This window comes from Strongyloides ratti, assembly GCF_001040885.1.
Source record: "Strongyloides ratti genome assembly S_ratti_ED321, chromosome : X".
In the NCBI taxonomy this organism is placed as follows: domain Eukaryota; kingdom Metazoa; phylum Nematoda; class Chromadorea; order Rhabditida; family Strongyloididae; genus Strongyloides; species Strongyloides ratti.
In genome coordinates, this window is record NC_037309.1 from 1,590,915 (window position 1) to 1,612,727 (window position 21,813).

Below are 21,813 nucleotides of genomic sequence, written 5' to 3' on the forward strand. Positions count from 1 at the left end.
TTTTATGTATTTAAAATAATTATCACAAATTGTTACGTAAAGTTTTATTCTAATTGTATTTTAATTAATGATCACAAAAATTAATTTTTTTTTTATATATTTTTCTTATTTTCATTAAAGCAATATATGTTTTAATGTTTTGGAAAATTAAAATTACTTATCAAAAAGTAAAATATTAATATTCTTAAAATTTGTGGTTATTTTATAATAATAGTGTAAATGTTGTTTTTTTATAATTTTATTGCTTTTAAATATTATTATGTTTTAGCTTCAACAAAGTTTTCTTATTGTAATATTATTTTTTCTATTACATATTCTAAATTTTTATAAATTTTTTTAGTAACTTTATTTGTTATTATAATATGAGGTAAAAATAAAAAGTTTTTTTATTCAAAATGATTTTTAAATATCTTTTTTTATTTTCAAATAAAATAAGCATCATTAAATATATAAATTAAATTAAAAAAAACTTTTTGAAATGTTAAATTTTTTAATAAAATGTATCATACATATTTTTCTAAATATAAATAGTAAAATATTTTTAAAATAAAAAAGAATGCAATACTCAATTTAGAAAAAATTTTTAAAATATTTATCTCTAATATAAAATTGGTTGATCTTAATGAATTAAAAAAATAAATGTTAAATAAAAAATTACTAATAGTGTAATCTTTTTGATAAATAAAAAAGTTTTTGTATTTAATATGTAATTAAATTAAAAAGTTTTAAATAAATATTAAAACAGTTTAAAAATGTAGTACATATATTTTTAAGAATAACAAAATAAATTAAATTAATGTTTTTTTTAATTTTGTAGAAAAAATTTCTTTTTAATAAGAAGTCAATTTTGAACTGAAAAAATTTTTTTTAATAAATTTTCACATTTAACAAAAAAAAACATTTAAAAAGTTATATGACTAAATTTAAAAAAAATAGAAATTAAGATTGATTATATATAAACAATTCTTAACTAAAAACATTATAATTGAAAAAGATAATTTATAAATTTTTAATACTATTTATTTATAAATAAATATGGTATACAAAAATTTTTATTAGACAAAATGACTCATATGAAATATTTTTCAAATTTATAGAAACAGTTAATAATTTTATTTTTTTTCAATAAAGTATGTTATAATAAGGTTTCTTAGTCATTGTTATTTTGTTATAAACTTAGCCATTACAAATACATTTAGTTGTTGTTTCTGGCAAATTTGATGAGTTTGTTGTTGTCTGTTGGCACGGAGCTTTTGGTGTTTGCGTTACAACTTGTGTTGTTGGTGTAGTTACTGTAACTGTTATTGCTGATGTGATCGTTATAGATTGTGCTGTTGGAGACATTTTTGTTGTTGATTTAGTTGACGAAATAGTTGTTAATTTTGATGTTGATGAAATTTTTGTAGTTGGTTTTGTTGATGTTGTATATGTGGTTGTTGTTGTTGTTGTTGACTGCGTTGTGGTTGGTCTTGTTGTTGTTAACAATGTAGTTGACTTTGTTGATGTTGTATATGTGGTTGTTGTTGTTGTTGACTGCGTTGTGGTTGGTCTTGTTGTTGTTAACAATGTAGTTGACATTGTTGATGGTTTAATTGTTACTGTTGTTGTTGGCGAAGTTACTAAAATTGGGGTTGTTGATGGACATTTAGGAATAGGAGGACATGGTGTTGTAGATTGTCTTAATTTTCTTGATTCTATCTTTTTTTCTAGGTAATCAAATTCTGTAGCTAAATTTGATATTTGTATTTGAATATATTGAAAAGTTTGTCGATATTTTTGTTGAAAAATTAATAACTTTTCTTTTAATATTGTATGACTTTCTTGTATACCATGTTGTATTTGATTAAATGTACTATTTGAATTTTCAATATCACCATTAACTTGCATACCATCTTCATTATTATAATTATCTTGTCTTTTTTTTAAGATATGATTATTTTCATCATCATTTAAAATAACTGGTGTTAAAATATTCTTAAAATTTAAAGAATCAATGAAATTTTTGTCACTAAATTCTAGTGACTTAGAACTAACAAATGAAACAAATAAGGCAAAAATTGTAAATGATGATAAAATATTCATAGCTGAAAACATTTTAATTGAATAATTGACGATTTAATTAAAAATTGAAACCTTTTTATACTCTTTAATTATTTATTTTGATCAAAAATTATTATAAAAATATTTAAAATAAAAGTAAAAACTTTTTTACTATAAAATTATTTAATTTAAATTGTTTTAAACAATGAATATTTAAATGAAAATAAAATATTAACTTAATAAAAATTTAACTTAATTTAGTTTTAATTATTCCATCATTTTTTTAATTTTTAATTCCTACCTATTAAATTTTTAAATTGATAATTATAAGTATTATTCAAATAGTTTATTCAAATAATAACATAAAAGTTAAGAAAAAAAATATAAAATGTACTAAATTTTGTTTATGAAATTTTTTGTTTGAACAACAATATTGATATATGGTTAAACTTAAAAAAATACATACGATTATGAATTGACAAATTTAGTTTTTAAGCTATTTTGTATGTTTGTCAATCAAATCTATATTTTAAAAATCTGAACTTTAAATGTAATTTATTAAAGTTTATATAATTAAAATTAAAATGTTAACGACATTAATAACCATTTAAAAGTTAGTTTTTTAATATTAATATTTTAATTTTGATCATAATAAAAAAATATTAAAGCAGAAATTAATTTTAATAAAAAATATGCTAATATTATAAATTACAAGTATAGTTTTGAATTTTCTAAAAATATCACATATTTTTACATACTTATCTTCTGTGTTTGTATTTAAATAAATGTTAACATAAATTTTTGCTAATCTTTTTTACTTTAAACCAAAAACTAAAAATTCGAAATATAAATCTTTTAAAAGTAAACGCTTTTAGTGTTTTTAAAAAGTTATTCTTTTCAAAATCATTTTTCAAGAATATGCTTTTTTTTATTAAAGTATTCTTTCATTGCATTTTCTGGTGCATAATTGATATATTCTTTAAAATATTTTTTAACATATTTTCTTAATATATATTTTAAATGAATTAAATTTTTTACAAAAAAATAATGCTATATTTTCTTTATTAGTAAATGTTTATTTTTAGAAAAATTTTATTTTTTAATATAATAACATTAGGTTAACAAAGTGTGATTAAAATATTAAGTATAATATTTTTAGTAATATGATTGTAATTAGGGTATTAGAAAAAAGATAGATTGCGGCTTAGAGTATAAATAGATAGAGGATGTAAAAGACAATTCAGTTCTATATTTTCTAACTTTATTTATCAGTTTCAGACTTAAGAACAATTTCAAAAAATTGTTGTGGAAGAAAACTCTAATTTACTTTTAATTATTAAAAATAATATTGCATTATTTATATTCAATAAACCATTTTATGTAATATTCTTCATATTATTATTATTATTCTGTCTGCCGAATTCTTATCACCGTAACATAATCTATTAACTGGATGAAACTACGGAAGTTATAAAGATTTTTAATTTAAAGATATCTTTAACAATAAACAAAATTAATATTTTCACAATAAAGTTTTTTGAAATCATCATTAAGTATATACATAATTGTATAAAATATTAAAAATAACAACAAAGTTATTATTTTTTTCATTAAAATGTTTTTATCCTTTAAAGTTAAAATTAAATTGTATAATTACTTTTTAAAACAATTTATTTATTTATAAATAAATAAGATATTTGAATATATTTCTATCAATTAAATTATTATAATACTGTCAAATTGAATTTTACTTGATGGTAATATTATTTAATGAAAAAAATTTTTGTTTAATTTGTTGTTGATAATTTATTATGTAATTAATAAGACATTAATACGATATTCGTTAGTATTTTGATGAGGCCTTTAAATTTAACTGCTTAGAACGTCTATATAAATCTAATAATTGATTTTGAAACGATGTAAAGTATTTTTCAAATTCTTTTTGAATAGATTCTAAAATATATTTCAAAGATTTTTGACTTTCTTGTATATTATTTTTTATTTGATTGAATGTAGCATTTGAATTTTCAATATTACCATTAACTTGAATTCCTTCACTATTATTATATCTATCTTGTCTTTTTTTTATGATATGAATATTTTCATCATCATTTAAGATAACTGGTACTAAATCATTCTTTAAATTTGAAGAATGAATTAAATTTTTGTCACTAAAATCTCTTGACTCAGATATAATTATTGAAACAAATAAAACAAAAATAGTAAATGATGATAACATATTCATAGCTGAAGACATTTGAATTGAATAATTGACGATTTTAATAAAAATTGAAACCTTTTTATAATTTTTGAATTATTTATTTTGATCAAAAATTATTTTTATAATATTTAAATTAATGGAAAGAACTTTTTTACTAAAAGTGTTTTTGTTTTTTATAATTTAAAACAATGAGTTTTCAATAGAAAAAAATGTTTATTAAATATAAAATTAATTTAGTAATTTAAATCAAATTCAATTATTAAATCACATTAATTAATTTTAAATTGTTATTTTTTTAATTTTCTAATTAATAATCTTATTTATCATTTGAATATTTTATTTAAATTATTAAATAAATGAAAAAAAAGATATTCAATGTGGTAAATTTTAATTATGAAATTTTTTGTTTGAACAATGATATTGATATATAGTTAAACTTTTATAACGCAGCACGATTATAAATTGGTTATTTTTATTTTTAAACTATTTTAAACACTTATTAATTTTAGTCATATTTATTAATCTGATTTTTAAATATAAATTATTAAAGTTTATATAATTAAAATAAAAAAGCTAACGTAATCAAAAATTATTTTAAACTTAGTTTAATACAAAATTTTTAATTTTTAATTTTAATCATAATAAAAATATTACAGCAAAATTATAAATAACAATATATATTTTTATTTTATATAATTTCCAAATAGTGTTAAATATTTAGCTTTATTATTATTGTATTTTATATAATGTTAACAAAAAAATGTTTTTTTTATTAATTTTATGTTAAAGATAGCAAAAAAATTTTAAAGCTTAAAAAAATAAAAATTTGCTTGTTAAGATGTAAAACAGTGTTATTTGTAATAATGTTTTAATTCAAAAGAATAAATTTAAATGTTTATATTATAATTTTTTTTGTACTAAAATGAATTCTTTTAATTCTCAATATAATTTTTTATTTTAATATTTTTTATATATAAAATTTCCCGAATTTTAAATATTTTTTAATTTTTTTTATCAGATGATTATGAAATAAAAATTAATGTTTTTTTTAATTAAGTAATTTTTTTATATTGTTAAAGTATAGTTTATTAGCTTAAAACAATCAGGAGCTTTAAAAAATGAGTCAACTTTCCTCATTTTCAAAAAGATGATGTATTTATATGGTTGGAGGCGTTAACAATATCTACATTAATTATTTAATAAATTAACAAACCTTTAAAGTAATTGATTGTTTGAATTAACTTTTTAACACTCTAATTATAATATGCTGAAAATGTATCTTTCATTGTTTTTTAAAAAAATGAATAACTTTTTTTAATGAGAAAAGTGTACAATATTTAACTTTGATAATATTCATTTGCCAAAAAAATTTAATTGGTTTTTTTTTACATAAAATAACATGTTAAATAAAATAAAAATATGATAAATATTGACATTGAATAAAATAAAAAACTTTTATAAATAGTAAATAAAACAATTATAAATCTAGTAAATATTTATTTTTGTAATCCAAAATAAATTTTCTTTTTATTTTTTTAATTTATTTATTAATAATTTTTTAAAATGTTTAATACAAAAAAAAAATATTTCTCCATAGTTATCAAAATAAAAATAAGAAAATATTTAAAACGTTATAAAAAATCATTTACACAATGTAGAAAATAAGATTTTTTTGTTTTAATATATATTATCTAAAAACATTTTAATTGAGAATGATGATTATTAAAATTTATATACTTATTATGTTTAAATAAGGTTTACAAATAAATTTTATTAGACAATTAGACGTGTAATGCACGGCATTAAGGCGGAACGAGAAGGATGAAGTATAAAAAGAGAAGGAAATAAGAGAAAGACAATCATTTCTCAGGAAAGGAAGAATGTACTGCTGATAGAACATTTTCTCTTAATTTAATTTATAATTCTAATTGTTATTTATTCATTATTACTTTTAAATAAATCTAATACTAATATATTTCTGTGTCTTTTGTATTGGATGGAAGGATTTCGAAAGTAAAACGATATTTCCATACAATTAAGATATGGAAACGTTAAGGGACGGTATTTAAAATGATATAAAATATTTAGAAATTTTTAATAATTTTAAAATTTTCTTTGACGTTTAGTTTTATTAGATTTTTTTCTATTCTTTTTCATGTTCATAATGATTTCATTGCCAATATAACTAGATGTTGCTTCTGCCAATTTCGATACGTTTATTGTTGTCTGTTGACTTGGTGCTGTTTGTGTTTGCGTTATAACCGGTGTTGATGGTGTAGTTACTGTAACTGTTATTGTTGATGTAGTCTTTGTAGTCTGTGTTGTTGAAGGCATTTTTGTAGTTGGATATGTTACTGGTTTTAATGTAACTGTTATTAGTTGTACTTGTATACCATCTCCATATGAACAAAATTGATTAGGAGGACAAGGTCTTGCAATTTGTCTTAATTTTGCTGGATTTATCTTATTTTCTAAATCAATAAAATCAGTAACCAAAGTGAAAATTTTACTTTGAAAATTTAAAAAGTTCTCTTGAAATATTTTCAGTAAATCTAATAGCTTTACTTTTATCTGATAAAGACTTCCTTGCATATCATATTTTATTTGATTTAAAATAATATTTAAATTTTCGTTAAAACGAATCACTTGTAGTTCGCTTTCATTATTGTAAGTATTTTGTCTTTTTTTATGATATGAATATTTTCATCATCATTTAAAATAAGTGGTGTTAAATCGCTCTTCAAATTTGAAGAATCAAATAAATTTTTGTCTTTAAAATCTAGTGACTTAGAAATAACCAATGAAACAAATAAGACAAAAATCGTGAATGATGATAAAATATTCATAGATGAAAACATTTTAATTGAAAAATTGACGATTTAAGTAAAAATTTCAACTTTTTTATATTTTTTGAATTATTTATTTTGGTCATAAATTATTAAAATAATATTTAAAATAATATCAAGAACTTTTTTAAAAAAAATTATTTGTTTTAACTAATTAAAAAAAAATGAGTTTTTAATAGAAAATAAAAAATTTAATGTAAATTATATTTGGTTATTTAACTTAAATTCAATCATTAAATCATATTTCTTATTATTGATCTGTAACTTTTAAATTTTTTAAATTTATAATATTATATATCATTCAAAAAATTTATTTGAATTAATAAAAAAAAGGTTTAAAAAAAGGTATTCATTATACTAAAATTTGTTTATAAAATTTTTATGTTTGAATAACAATATTGATATATGGTTAAACTTTTTAAAAATACATACGATTATGAATTGACAAATTTTGTTTTTAAACTATTATATATGTTTAGTAATTATGACTAAATTTATTAATCTGAATTTAAAATATAATTTATTAAAGTTTATATAATTAAAATAAAAATGTTAACGAATTAAAAAACCGTCTATTAATTAGTTTTTTAAAAAAAATTTAATTTTTGATCATAAAAAAAACAATTATAGAGTATAATTAAAATATAGCAAAAAAATATGCCAGTTATATCTTTGTTTTTTATATAACTTTTAAATAGTGTCACACATTTATCGTTGTTGTATTTTAATTAATTTCAACAAAATTATTTACTACTTTTATTTTTTTTATTAATAAAGTAGTAATATAATTTTTCAAACAAAAGAAAAAATTTTTGATACAAGTAAGTAAATTATTATTATACTTATAATCTGTTTTAATTTAAAAAAAAAGCTTGAATTTTTTTATTTTATTTATAATAAATTAACATTAAAATGAACAAAAAAGGAGTATTTAAATAAGGGAAAAGACAAGAATAGTAAGTTTTTCATAAGAAAGATGAATAATTGAAATATCAACTTATGTTGTTATTTAATTGTTCTATTAATTGTATAACGTAATTATTAATTTAATAAATGCTAATTAGATTATTCATGTTTGTGTTATTAAATTTGATGTAAAGATTAAAGTTTTTATCGTTTCAACACGGAAAGATTCTAACCGTGGCAAATAAGTTAATGTATTTTTTAATCTGCTTTTTTTAAATGAGTAAAATTTTATTAAATAATAAATAATTTTTTTAATTTATATTATTTATATATTAAAAGTTTTAATTAATTTAAGTTAATCAATTATCTTTTTATTAGTGTAATTTAAGTAAAAAATAGAAAAAATTTTTTTTTAAAAAACAAATTAAATTTTACTATTTATTTTAATAATAATAATTTTACAATATTTTCAAAATTTTATAAAAAGTATATTACCTTATTTTTATTTAGCTTTAAAAGAAATTTTCATATTTTTGTTTTTAAAATTTTTTTATCATTTTCACAAGATATAAATATCATAATTTTTTTATAACTTATAAAAAATAGACAAATACTTATAATAAAAATTTGAACTTTAAAATTGATTCTATTTAATGACTTTATATCAAATGAAATATAATAAAATAACTTTAATATGCTTTAACAATATAACTAAAGTATTTATTAATTGAAATACACTTTATTTTCAAATTTAACATAAAAGAAAAAATTTTTAATAATAAAATATCAAATTAAAACTATATTAAAATTTTATTAATTAATTTCTGAAATTTAAATTTCAAAATGCAACTATAACACCATTATGATAAAAATCTTTTGTAGAAAGATAAAATATATCCCATCATTTTTCTAACATAATTTTACAAAATTAAATTTTTAACTTGAGAATAATTTTAACAAAAATCAAATATAATACTTTAACATTTAAAAAAGTATTTCAATTTTACATTTAAATTTATATAAAATTATATTTTTTCTTTATTATAATTTTTTAATGTTGAAAAATACTAATTGCACTGTAAAAATAATTTTTTAAATATTTGATTTATTAAAAAAAAGATATATAAAGAATTCTTTATTAAAATTGTTGTCGATAATTTTTTAGGTATTTAACAAAACATATAAACAAGATATTTATAACTATTTTAATGATGTCTTTAAATTAAACTGATTAGTATTTTTGATAATTTTGACAAGTAATTAAGAATCAAAAAAATTGGTGCCCAAATTCATTTTTAATAGATATAATATATAGTTTAATATATTTTGACCATTTTGTATATCTTTTTTCATTTGATTAAATGTAGCATTCGAATTTGTAATATTACCATTTAATTGTATACCGCCTTCATTAGTATAATTATTTTGTCTTTTTTCTATGAAATGATTATATTCATCATTTAAAATGACTGGTGTAAGATTATTCTTCAAATTTGAAGAATCAATTAATTTTTCATCACTTAAATTTAGTGATTTGGGAATAACTAATGAAACAAATAAAACAAAAAATGTAAATGATGATAACATATTCATAGCTGAAGACATTTGAAATGAATAATTGACAATTTTACTAAAAAATGAAACCTTTTAATACTTTTTGAATTATTTATTTTGATCAAAAATTATTATAATAATATTTAAAATAGTAGCAAAAACTTTTTTGCCATAAAATTATTTATTTTAAAATGTTTTAAACAATTCGTTTTTAAATGAAAAAAAAAACATTTACTTAATGTAAATTTATTTCAATACAGTTTCAATTATTGCATTATATACTAAATTTTAAATTGCTACATATTAAATTTTTAAATTGATAATTATAAATATTATTTAATTAGTTTATTCAAATAATAACATAAAAGTTAAGAAAAAATATATAAAATGTACTAAATTTTGTTTATGAAATTTTTTGTTTGAACAACAATATTGATATATGGTTAAACTTTAAAAAATACATACGATTATGAATTGACAAATTTAGTTTTAAGCTATTTTGTATGTTTATTAATCAAAGCTATATTTAATCATCTGATATTTTAATTTAATTTTTTTAATTTTTATAATTAAAATAAAAATGGTAACATTAATAGCCATTTTAAAGTTTGTTTTTTTTCAATATAAATATTTAAATTTTTATCACAACAACGAAAATATTAATATATAAATCAAATATAATAAAAATATGCTTTTTTTTATAAATACTTTTTTGGTTTTAAACTTTAAATTTTCAAAATAGTAATATAATTTTAAGGTATAAACAAATAATAATTGATTGTTAAAAAGTAAGGCATTAATATTTTTATAATCTGTTGTAATTTTAAAAAAATTCAATTTATTTGTATTAAATTTTTTAATTCACTTTTTTTGATATCTAAAATTTTATTAAACCTTTTATAATTTTTTAAATTTTCTTATAATTTTCAAATAAAATATCATAATTCAAATAAGTTATGCATATATTATAATTAATTGTATAATTTAAGTATAAAATAAAAGTTTTTATTTGATAATAAATTAAATTTAAATATTTGTTTTTACAATAATATTATAAGAATATGTTTCTAATTTATCAACAATGAATCAACTTTTTTTTAAACTACAAAAGATAGTTACAGATTTATGTCAAATGATTTATTTTATCATTTTAACAAGATATTTTATAATATTTTAAAATTTTTTTATTAAAAATTGTTATAATAAATTATTAAAATGCTTCATTTGGTGCCATAACAGTGATAGATATAGATCTAATTAAATAAAATAATTTTAATATGTTCTACCAATATAAGTCAAGTATTTTATAAATGAAGCAAACTTGATTAAAAATTTAGATTAGAAGAAAAAAATTGAACAATTAAATTAACAAACTTAAAATTTTTTTAAAAATGTTTTTTTGACTAACTAAAGCTTGAAATATAATCTACTTCATCATTTTAATAAAAAATTTTTTGTAAATAGTTAGAATATGTTGTATAATTTTTTACCTGATTTTTATAAAATTAAATTATTAATTTAAAGATATCTTAAACAAGAAACAAAACTGATTTTTTCACAATAAAGTTTTTTAAATTCATCATAAAGTATATACAAAATTACAACAAAATATTTAAAATCAAAATGAAATTTTAATTTTCTTACTTTAATTATTTTTAACCCTTTAAAGTTACAATTAAATTGTATAATCACTTTTTAATAAAATTTATTTATTTATAAATAAAAAACATATATGAATATATTTTTTTTAAAATAACTTATTTTAATACTGTCAAATTGAATTTTACTTGATGGTAATATTATTTAATGAAAAAAATTTTGTTTAATTTATTGTTGATAATTCATTAGGTAATTAATAAGACATATTAATATCATATTCGTTAGTATATTGATGAAGCTTTTAAATACAATCGTTTAACAGTTCTTTTTAATTTTGATATTTGATTTTCAAGAAATATTGACTGATTTATAAAATTAGTTTGCATTTGTTCTATTAGATATATCAAAGATTTTTGACTTTCTTGTATATTATTCTTTATTTGATTGAATGTAGCATATGAATTTTCAATATTACCATTAACTTGAATTCCGTTATTATTTCCATAATTATTTTGTCTTTTTTCTATGAAATGATTATTTTCATCATTTAAAATAACTGGTGTTAAATCATTCTTTAAATTTAAAGAATTAATTAAATTTTTGTCTCTTGAATCTATTGAATCAGATATAATTATTGAAACAAATAAAACAAAAATAGTGAATGATGATAACATATTCATAGCTGAAGACACTTGAATTGAATAATTGACGATTTAATTAAAAATTGAAACCTTTTTATACTTTTTAAAATATTTATTTTGATCAAAAATTATTATAATAATATTTAAAATAATATCAAGAACTTTTTTACCATAAAGTTATTTCAAACAACAAGTTTTAAATAGAAAAATGTATATTAATGTTATGTAAATTTAATATAAAATATTTACTTTTCTATTTTAAATTACTTCTTAAGTAAGCTTCAAATTTATAATTTTATTATTCATTCAAATGATAATTTAAAAGTAAAAAAAAAAAGATATCAATAAAGCAAATATTTTTGTGAAAATTTTTATTTGAATATTAAATATAATTAAACTTTTATAAATTAATATAATTGTAAATTTATCATTTTAGTTTTTAAACTATTATATATGTTAATAAATCATAACTTTATTTAATAAGTAGAATTTGATATATAATTTTTTAAAGTTTATATAATTAAATTAATAATGTTAACAAACTTATAACCATTTATGGCTTAGTTTTTCAAAGCAAAGATTTAATATATGATCATAAAATTATTAAAATAAAATTTGAATATGATAAAAATATGATACTTTTATAAAAATCCATGTTTTGTTTTATGTATTTTGAATAATTATAACAAATTGTTACGTAAAGTTTATTCTAATTGTATTTTAATTAATGATTAAAAAATTATTTTTTATTTATAAATTTTTCTTATTTTCATTAAAGCAATATATGTTTTAATGTTTTGAAAAATTAAAATTACTTGTCAAAAAGTTAAACATTAATATTCTTAAAATTTGTTAGTATTTTTAAATAATAGTGTAAATGTTTTTTTTTTTAAATTTTATTGTATTTAAATATTATTATGTTTTAGCTTCAACAAAGTTTTCTTATTGTAATAATATTTTTTCTATTACATATTCTAAATTTTTATAAATTTTTTTAGTAACTTTATTTGTTATTATAATATGAGGTAAAAATAAAAAGAAGTTTTTTTATTCATAATGATTTTTAAATAACTTTTTTATTTTAAAATAAAATAAGCATCATTAAATATATAAATTAAATTTAAAAAAAACTTTTTGAAATGTTAAATTTTTTAATAAAATGTATCATACATATTTTTCTTAATTTAAATAGTAAAATATTTTTAAAATAAAAAAGAATGCAATACTCAATTCAGAACAAATTTTTAAAATATTTATCTCTTATATAAAATTGGTTGATCTTAATGAATTAAAAAAATAAATGTTAAATAAAAAATTACTAATAATGTAATCTTTTTGATAAATAAAAAAGTTTTTGTATTTAATATGTAATTAAATTAAAAAGTTTTAAATAAATATTAAAACAGTTTAAAAATGTAGTACATATATTTTTAAGAATAACAAAATAAATTAAATTAATGTTTTTTTTAATTTTGTGGAAAAAATTTGTCTCCGATAAGAAGTTAATTTTGAATTGAAAAAATTTTTTTCATTAAATTTTCACATTTAACAAAAAAAAACATTTAAAAAGTTATATGACTAAATTTAAAAAAAATGGAAATTAAGATTGATTATATATAAACAATTCTTAACTAAAAACATTATAATTGAAAAAGATAATTTATAAATTTTTAATACTATTTATTTATAAATAAATATGGTATATAAAAATTTTTATTAAACAAAATGACAGCATATGAAATACTTTTTAAATTTATAGAGAAAGTTAATAACTTTAATTTTTTTGGTTAAAGTATATTGTCATTAGATTTAGCAGTCAATTTTATTTATTTATAAACTTAACCACTGCAAACACATTTAGTTGTTGTTTCTGGCAATTTCGATAAGTTTGTTGTTGCTGTTGACTGCGTTGTGGTTGATCTTGTCGTTGTAAACAATGTAGTTGGTTTTGTTGATGTTGTATATGTGGTTGTTGTTGTTAATGTTGTCGTTGTTGTTGACTGTGTTGTGGTTGATCTTGTCGTTGTAAGCAATGTAGTTGACTTTGTTGATGTTGTATATGTGGTTGTTGTTGTTGACTGCGTTGTGGTTGGTCTTGTTGTTGTTAACAATGTAGTTGGTTTTGGTGACGTTGTATATGTGGTTGTTGTTGTTGTTGTTGACTGCGTTGTGGTTGGTCTTGTTGTCGTTAACAATGTAGTTGACTTTGTTGATGGTTTAATTGTTACTGTTGTTGTTGGCAAAGTTACTAAAATTGGGGTTGTTGATGGACATTTAGGAATAGGAGGACATGGTGTTGTAGATTGTCTTAATTTTCTTGATTCTATCTTTTTTTCTAGGTAATCAAATTCTGTAGCTAAATTTGATATTTGTATTTGAATATTTTGTAAAGTTTGTCGATATTTTTTTTGAAAAAGTAATAAACTTTTTTCTAATATTGTATGACTTTCTTTTATATCATTTTGTATTTGATTGAATGTACTATTTGAACCTTCAATATCACCATTAATTTGCATTCCATTTTCATTATTATAATTATCTTGTCTTTTTTTTAAGATATGATTATTTTCATCATCATTTAAAATAACTGGTGTTAAAATATTCTTAAAACTTAAAGAATCAATGAAATTTTTGTCACTAAATTCTAGTGACTTAGAAATAACAAATGAAACAAATAAGGCAAAAATTGTGAATGATGATAAAATATTCATAGCTGAAGACATTTTAATTGAATAATTGACGATTTTATTAAAAATTGAAACCTTTTTATACTTTTTAAAATATTTATTTTGATCAAAAATTATTATAAAAACATTTAAAATAAAAGTAAAAACTTTTTTACTATAAAATTATTTAATTTAAATTGTTTTAAACAATGAGTATTTAAATGAAAAATAATTTAATGTAAATTATATAAAGTTATTTTTTTAATATTAATTTTTTACTTTTAACTTTTTTAAATTAATAATCTTATATATCCTTAATTTTTATATTTGAATCATAAAAAAAAAACTTAAAAAAAGATATTTATTGTACTAAATTTTGTTTATGAAATTTTTTGTATAAACATCGATATAGATATATGATTAAACTTTTATAACTCAAAACAATCGTTATATGTCTGCTTTTGTTTTTAAACTATTATATATGTTTATTAATCATAGTTATATTTAAAAATCTGAATTTGAAATTTAATTTTTTAAAGTTTATATAATTAAATTAGAAATTTTAACGAATTCAAAAATCATTCATAGCTTAGTTTTTCAATACAAAAATTTTAATTTTAATCATAAATACTAATAAAGCAAAATTGAAAATAGCAAAATATATTTTTTTTTTTTTATAATAACAATTTTTCCATTTTATATAATTTCCAAATAGTGTCAAATATTTAGCTTTATTATTATTGTATTTTAATTAATGTTAAAAAAAATTGTTACTTATTTTTACAAACTTTATAATCAAAATAGTAAAAAATTTTTAAAGCCTAAAAAATTTGCTTGTTAAAAAATGAAACATCATTATTTATAATAATGTTTTAATTCAAAAGAATAATTTTAAATGTTTATTTTAATATTTTTTATCCGTTGATTATGAAATAAAAATAAAGATTTTTTTTTAAAAAAGTAATTTATTTATATTTTCTTTAATTATTTAATAAAATAATTAACCATTAAAATGATTGAATGTTTGAATTAAATTTTTAACACTCTAATAATAATATGTTAAAAATGTATCTTTCATTGTTTTTTTTAAAAAAACGGGATAATTGTTTTAAAATGAAAAAAGCATACAATATTAATCTTTCATAATTTTCATTTGCCTAAAAAATTTAGTTAGTTTTTTTAAAATAAAAATAACATGTTGAATAAAAAAAAATACAAAAAACATTAACAATTAATAAAGTAATAACCATCTAGCATTTTTTAATAAAAAAATTTTATAATAGTAAATAAAGAAAGTATAAATCTAGTATTTTTTTATTTTTAAATTGCAAAATAAATTTTACTTATATTTCTTTAATTTATTCATAAGAAACTTTTTTTAATGTTTTATACAAAAAAAATATTTCTTGATAGTTTTCAAAATAAACATAAGAAAATATTTAAAAAGTCATAAAAAATCATTTACACAATAAAGAAAATAACAATTTATATGTTTTAACATATATTATCCAAAAATGTGTTAATTGAGATAGATTATTATTAAAATTTATATACTGATTATGTTTAAATAATGCTTACAAATAAATTTTATTACACAATAAGACGTGATTTAAAATATTATAAAACATTTAGAAATATTTAATTATTTTAAAATTTTTTTGAACGTTTAGTTTTTTTAAATTTTTTTTTATTCTTTTTCATATACATAATGATTTCATTGCTAATATAACTAGTTGTTGTCTGTTGGTACGAAGCTTTTGGTGTTTGCGTTACAACTGGTGTTGTTGGTGAAGTCATTGAAATTGGATTCATTGATGGACATTTAGGAATGGGAGGACAAGTTGTTGTAGATTGTTGTAATTTATCTAAATCTATTTCTCTTTCTAGGTAATCAAATTCTGTAGCTAAATATGATATTTGATATTGCAATTTTTGTATATTTTGTTGAAACGTTTCTTCTAAATATAACATAGCTTCCTTTATTACTTTATGACTATTTTTTATACCATGTTGTATTTGATTGAATGTACTATTTGAACCTTCAATATCACCATTAACTTGTATTCCGCCTTCATTATTATAATTATCTTGTCTTTTTTTCAAGATATGATTATTTTCATCATCATTTAAAATAACTGGTGTTAAAACATTCTTTACATTTGAAGAATCAATGAAATTTTTGTCACTGAATTCTAGTGACTTAGAAATAACAAATGAAACAATTAAGGCAAAAATTGTGAATGATGATAAAATATTCATAGCTAAAGACATTTTAATTGAATAATTGACGATTTAATCAAAAATTGAAACTTTTTTATACTCTTTAATTATTTATTTTGATCAAAAATTATTATAATAATATTTAAAATAGTAGCAAAAACTTTTTCGCCATAAAATTATTTAATTTAAATTGCTTTAAACAATGAGTATTTAAATGAAAATAAAATATTAACTTAATAAAAATTTTACTTAATTCAGTTTCAATTATTGCATCATATTTTTAATTTTTAATTCTTACCTATTTAATTTTTAAATTGTTAATTATAAGTATTATTGAAATAGTTTATTCAAATAATAACATAAAAGTTAAGAAAAAATATATAAAATGTACTAAATTTTGTTTATGAAATTTATTGTTTGATCAACGATATTGATATATGGTTAAACTTTTAAAAATACATACAATTAATGAGATGACAAATTTTGTTTTTTAACTATTTTGTATGTTTATTAATCAAAGCTATATTTTAAAAATCTGAACTTTAAACGTAATTTATTAAAGTTTATATAATTAAAATAATTGTTAACGACATTAATAATCATTTTAAAGTTAATTTTTTAATATTAATATTTTAATTGTGATCATAATCAATAAATATTTAAACAGAAATTAATTTTAATAAAAAATATGCTAATATTGTAAATTACAAGTATTGTTTTGAATTTTCTGAAAATATCACATTTTGTTATATACTTATCTTCTGTATTTGTATTTAAATTTATGTTTACAAAAACTGTTGCTAATGTTTTTTACTTTTAATTAAAAATTAATAATTAAAAATATAAATCTTATGAAAGTAAATACTATTAAAAATTTACTTTTTACCATTTATTTTTAAAAAACATTTTTTTATTAATGTATTCTTTTATCGCATTTTCTGTTACTTAAGTGATATTTCTTTAAAAATGTTTTTTTAACATAATTTTTTAGTATATATTTTAATTGAATTAACATTTTTGCAAAAAAATGTGTTTTTTTTATCTTTATTAATAAATAAGTCATTTTGAAAAAAAATTTATTTTTTAATATTATAACGTTTTTTTAATATAACATGATTACAATATTATATAAAGTAATTTTTAGAATGCTATTAGAATTAAGGCATTAGAAGAAAGGTGGACTGCAGATTGGAGTATAAATGGAAGAAGGATATACAAGACAAGTCATTCTTATATATCTATCTCTATTTTTATAAGTTACGATTTACGAATAATCACAAGATTGTACTGTAATCGAAAACTATAATTTTAATAATTAATCAGAATATTATTTTATAATTTTTATTATTTAATGAATTATTTATGTAATTTATTGTGTTTTTTTTATTATTATTCTAATTGATGAAGTTATTTCATTGCTAGATCATTCTATAATAGGATGAAACAATGGATGCCATTAGGTTTTTAAAACTTATAAAATATTTTTTTTAATACATCTAAAAATTTAAAAAAATGAATATAAAATAGAAAAACTAATACAATTTATTTTTTTTAAAAACAAAATTTTAATTTTAAAAATCATTTGATAAAAGAAAAAAGCTTATGAATTTTTTTTAAAGAAGTGATATATACAATTTAATTTTACAAAAAATTCAAATCATTTTTTAATTTTATTAAAAACATACAAGAACATATAAGCTTAAAAATTATATATAAACGTTTTAGAAATAAAGGAACTTTAAGCAATACAACATTTTATTTTTTTTCTTTAAAAATTATGTAGAAAATCTAATACAAAATATCTAAAAATATTAATAAAGTAATAAGATAAAATAATACTTAATTTTTCTGTTTGTTAAATTGCTTATAAAACTCTTTGTATATAAATATTATATTACGTATTTTTAATTAACATAGTTTTAGTAATTTTTTTACTGTCTTGAAAATTATTTATTTAATTTTGAATTTGAAAAAATGTCTTTCTTTTGAATTTAGTGAAAACTTTAAATGTAAAAATATTATATTAAAACTAAAAATAAGATTTTTTCTTATATATATAATAGTGTTAAACAAATAAATAAACCGATTTTTAAAAATTTTATTACTATTTTTGATTTTTATATGCTATATTTAATTACTAAATATGATTTAGAATATGATTGTTTTATCAGATTCTTGTTTAGAGAATATCATATTGTTATTTCACATTAAAATGATTGTAATGTATATAAATAACATTGTTGCTTATTAATAAAGCGATAGCTAATGTTGTGTATTAAAAAAATTATTTAAAATAAAAAAATTTTTATCAAAAGCAATAAAAAAGCTAAAATATAAATTTGATACTCCAACGTTTAAATCATTTTTCCAGTATATTGTTATATTATTACTATTCTTTAAATTTAAACTAATTTCTAAATTTCTAGAAATTATATTCTATTATTGAAAAATTTTTTAAAAATTAATTACATAATAAACAATGTATCTTAAAAAAAGTTTTTATAATAAATAAAATAAATTTTTTTATTAACTATTGTCTAATGTCAAAAAAACTTATAAAAAGGAATACAATACTATTAAGTAGAGGCTTATCATTTTATCATGATAATATTTAAAATAAATATTTTTAATTTGACTATCAAAAATTTTATTTTTTTTATTAATGATCTCTAAATACAAATTTTTCGTTATGGATTGTTAGATACTTAATGAAACGAAAATTTAAGAAAAACGGTTTAAAAAATTTGTCAAAAATCAAACAATATTTTAATAAAATATTACATTTGTCAATTTCATGAATATTATTGATATTTGTATCCATTTAATAAGAAATTTTATATTTTCTATGAATATTGTAATTACGATAAGTTATAAATAAAAATTTGAATTTGCATACACAAATAATAAAGTTTTTACATTAAAAATGACTTTAAAAAAATATTTTATATCATAAAGTTTATAAATTTAAAATACAAATGATTATATAACAAATACTTTTTTATAAAATGTTATGATTTTATTCTTTAACAATTTTGATATTTTTAGTGTAACTAAAATAAATGTAAAATAATTAAAAATTAAATATTAGTATAAATAACTCTATTTTAATAACAATTAACAGTAATAATTATGTAATAACAAATTTAAATGTAATCTTGATTTATAATTTTTTATTTGATTTATTTTTTTTTTTAACGTTTTTATTTTAATTTTTTTAACACATTATTTGTTGTTACTATGACAATTATAACAGTCAGGATTTACAATTAAACAATAAAAAGTTTTTAAAAATGTTTAACTATTTGTTTTTTGAAATCTTAGATTCTTTAAATGTCACATTAATTATTTTACATATTTCTTTTCTAACATTATTTTACAATATCTTTAGTTAATATTATAAAATACTAATAATAAATATTCTCTAACGATTATATTATAAAATTATTAAAAAGACTATTCAAATTTGTTTTTCTTTAAACATTTATTAACATAGTCAATTTAAAAATATTTATATACGAATGATAAAAAAAATTGTAAGTATTATAAGATTTCAGAAAAATTTAACAAATATGCCCAAATGTAAATTGAATAAATTGAAAACATATAATAAAAAATATATTGCAATGAAAAGTTTGAAACATTGTTTTTCTGATTTTTTTAATTTAAAAATTAAACTTGATTAGTATATTTCAAAATAATTCAATTATAATATTTTATATATTTCGTTACGTTTTTTTATCGTTTTATAAATATTTAAAATATTAAAGTAACTTTCTAATAAAGCATTGTAATATTATAAAAAAAAATAGTTTGAATTTATTTGTTACAATTAATTATTTCTTAGCACATAATTTACCTATCTGATTGAAAAAACTATTAGCATATTTAAAGTAAAAATTGTTAACAAAAAAAAAATAAATATATTAATAGCGATAACTCATAATTTTTAAAATAAAAACAAAGGAACACAATTGTATGCCATTTTTAAAGTTGTGAAATTTTATTTTTTCATAATTTTCAATATAACAAGAAACATTTATGTAGTGACAAGTTAAATGTAATTATATTTGCTAAAAAAAGAAAAATTTTTCTGATTTAAATATTGAATTTTACAAAAATAGAATTAGCCTTTTTTTCTAATGTAAAACTTTGAAAATAGATAAAGATAAGTAAATAAAAAATGAAAATAAGGATATTTTAAATAAAACAGTACAAACTTTTTTATCAGTTTACTATAAAAAATATATAAAGGTATAATATATTTATCAAAAAAACAAATCCATTTATATAAAATGCTTAATTAAACATATTATAAATTTGTCTAAAAATTTAAATATTTACAAGAATATTTTTTGAATTAGCTTACATACTATGAGATAACTAAAAATTAAAGAAATAAACTTCTTTTTTAATTTTGAAAAAGTTTCAAAAAGCTAGATTTTTTTTCATTTAAGAAACTAATGCCGCAAAGCAATTTTAGTCAAAAAAAAAAACACTTTTTCGCTAGCAATTTTTGCCATTAAATGAAACTTTTTTTTATAGATTTTATAACTTTTAAAAAATTCAATTGACTTTTGCAGCTTCTCAAGTTGGATTCAGCATTTCTACTGCTACTATTTTTTATGCCTATTTTTCTCATTTCGATACTGATACGTCAAACAAAAATCAGTACATACATAATATGAAAATTATAGTTTTTGAAATTGGCAAAACAAAAATGAACAAAAAAATAAAACAAAAGTTTCCGTGTTGGTAGATTTTAAGTCTTAAAAGAAGTTAAATGAACAAAAAAAAAGCATGTGTTTTGTTGTTTCCGTAAAAAAAAGAAATCATTTTAAACTTCTAAATGTTAAAAAAAATATGTTGCGTTCGGTTGAATTAAAGATACCGACAATTATAATGAATATAAAAGAATCAAAAACTACTTGAATTCAAGAATTAAACTATAAATCACATTAAGCAATAAAAAAAATTAGCATCATGAATACACACAAATTTTATAGAAGGTATTTGGAATAGATACAATCTGTTTATTCTACAAAAATTTTGCTTCAAAAAAGCATGAAAAGGAAAGTATGCAAATTTGTCTAGTGCTTGGCAAATAATAAAAATTTGTAAGC

At 16.9% G+C, this 21,813-nt stretch overlaps 6 protein-coding genes across 6 annotated transcripts; all 6 read right to left on the minus strand.

The window, feature by feature from the left end:
* Positions 1 to 1,176: 1,176 nt before the first annotated feature.
* Positions 1,177 to 2,094, minus strand: SRAE_X000033600 (Hypothetical protein; the record flags this gene model as incomplete). Its single annotated transcript, XM_024644669.1, has 1 exon — positions 1,177 to 2,094. The coding sequence occupies one exon, from the start codon at positions 2,092 to 2,094 to the stop codon at positions 1,177 to 1,179; it is 918 nt and encodes a 305-aa protein (XP_024510205.1).
* Positions 2,095 to 3,883: 1,789 nt separating this feature from the next.
* Positions 3,884 to 4,297, minus strand: SRAE_X000033700 (Hypothetical protein; the record flags this gene model as incomplete). Its single annotated transcript, XM_024644670.1, has 1 exon — positions 3,884 to 4,297. The coding sequence occupies one exon, from the start codon at positions 4,295 to 4,297 to the stop codon at positions 3,884 to 3,886; it is 414 nt and encodes a 137-aa protein (XP_024510206.1).
* Positions 4,298 to 6,364: 2,067 nt separating this feature from the next.
* On the minus strand, positions 6,365 to 6,853 carry SRAE_X000033800 (Hypothetical protein; the record flags this gene model as incomplete). Its single annotated transcript, XM_024644671.1, has 1 exon — positions 6,365 to 6,853. The coding sequence occupies one exon, from the start codon at positions 6,851 to 6,853 to the stop codon at positions 6,365 to 6,367; it is 489 nt and encodes a 162-aa protein (XP_024510207.1).
* A 4,594-nt stretch (positions 6,854 to 11,447) lies between these two features.
* Positions 11,448 to 11,846, minus strand: SRAE_X000033900 (Hypothetical protein; the record flags this gene model as incomplete). Its single annotated transcript, XM_024644672.1, has 1 exon — positions 11,448 to 11,846. One exon carries the CDS (start codon positions 11,844 to 11,846, stop codon positions 11,448 to 11,450), a length of 399 nt encoding a protein of 132 aa, XP_024510208.1.
* A 1,799-nt stretch (positions 11,847 to 13,645) lies between these two features.
* On the minus strand, positions 13,646 to 14,530 carry SRAE_X000034000 (Hypothetical protein; the record flags this gene model as incomplete). Its single annotated transcript, XM_024644674.1, has 1 exon — positions 13,646 to 14,530. One exon carries the CDS (start codon positions 14,528 to 14,530, stop codon positions 13,646 to 13,648), a length of 885 nt encoding a protein of 294 aa, XP_024510209.1.
* Positions 14,531 to 16,120: 1,590 nt separating this feature from the next.
* Positions 16,121 to 16,744, minus strand: SRAE_X000034100 (Hypothetical protein; the record flags this gene model as incomplete). The annotated part of the gene is made up of 1 exon (XM_024644675.1): positions 16,121 to 16,744. One exon carries the CDS (start codon positions 16,742 to 16,744, stop codon positions 16,121 to 16,123), a length of 624 nt encoding a protein of 207 aa, XP_024510210.1.
* Positions 16,745 to 21,813: the final 5,069 nt, after the last annotated feature.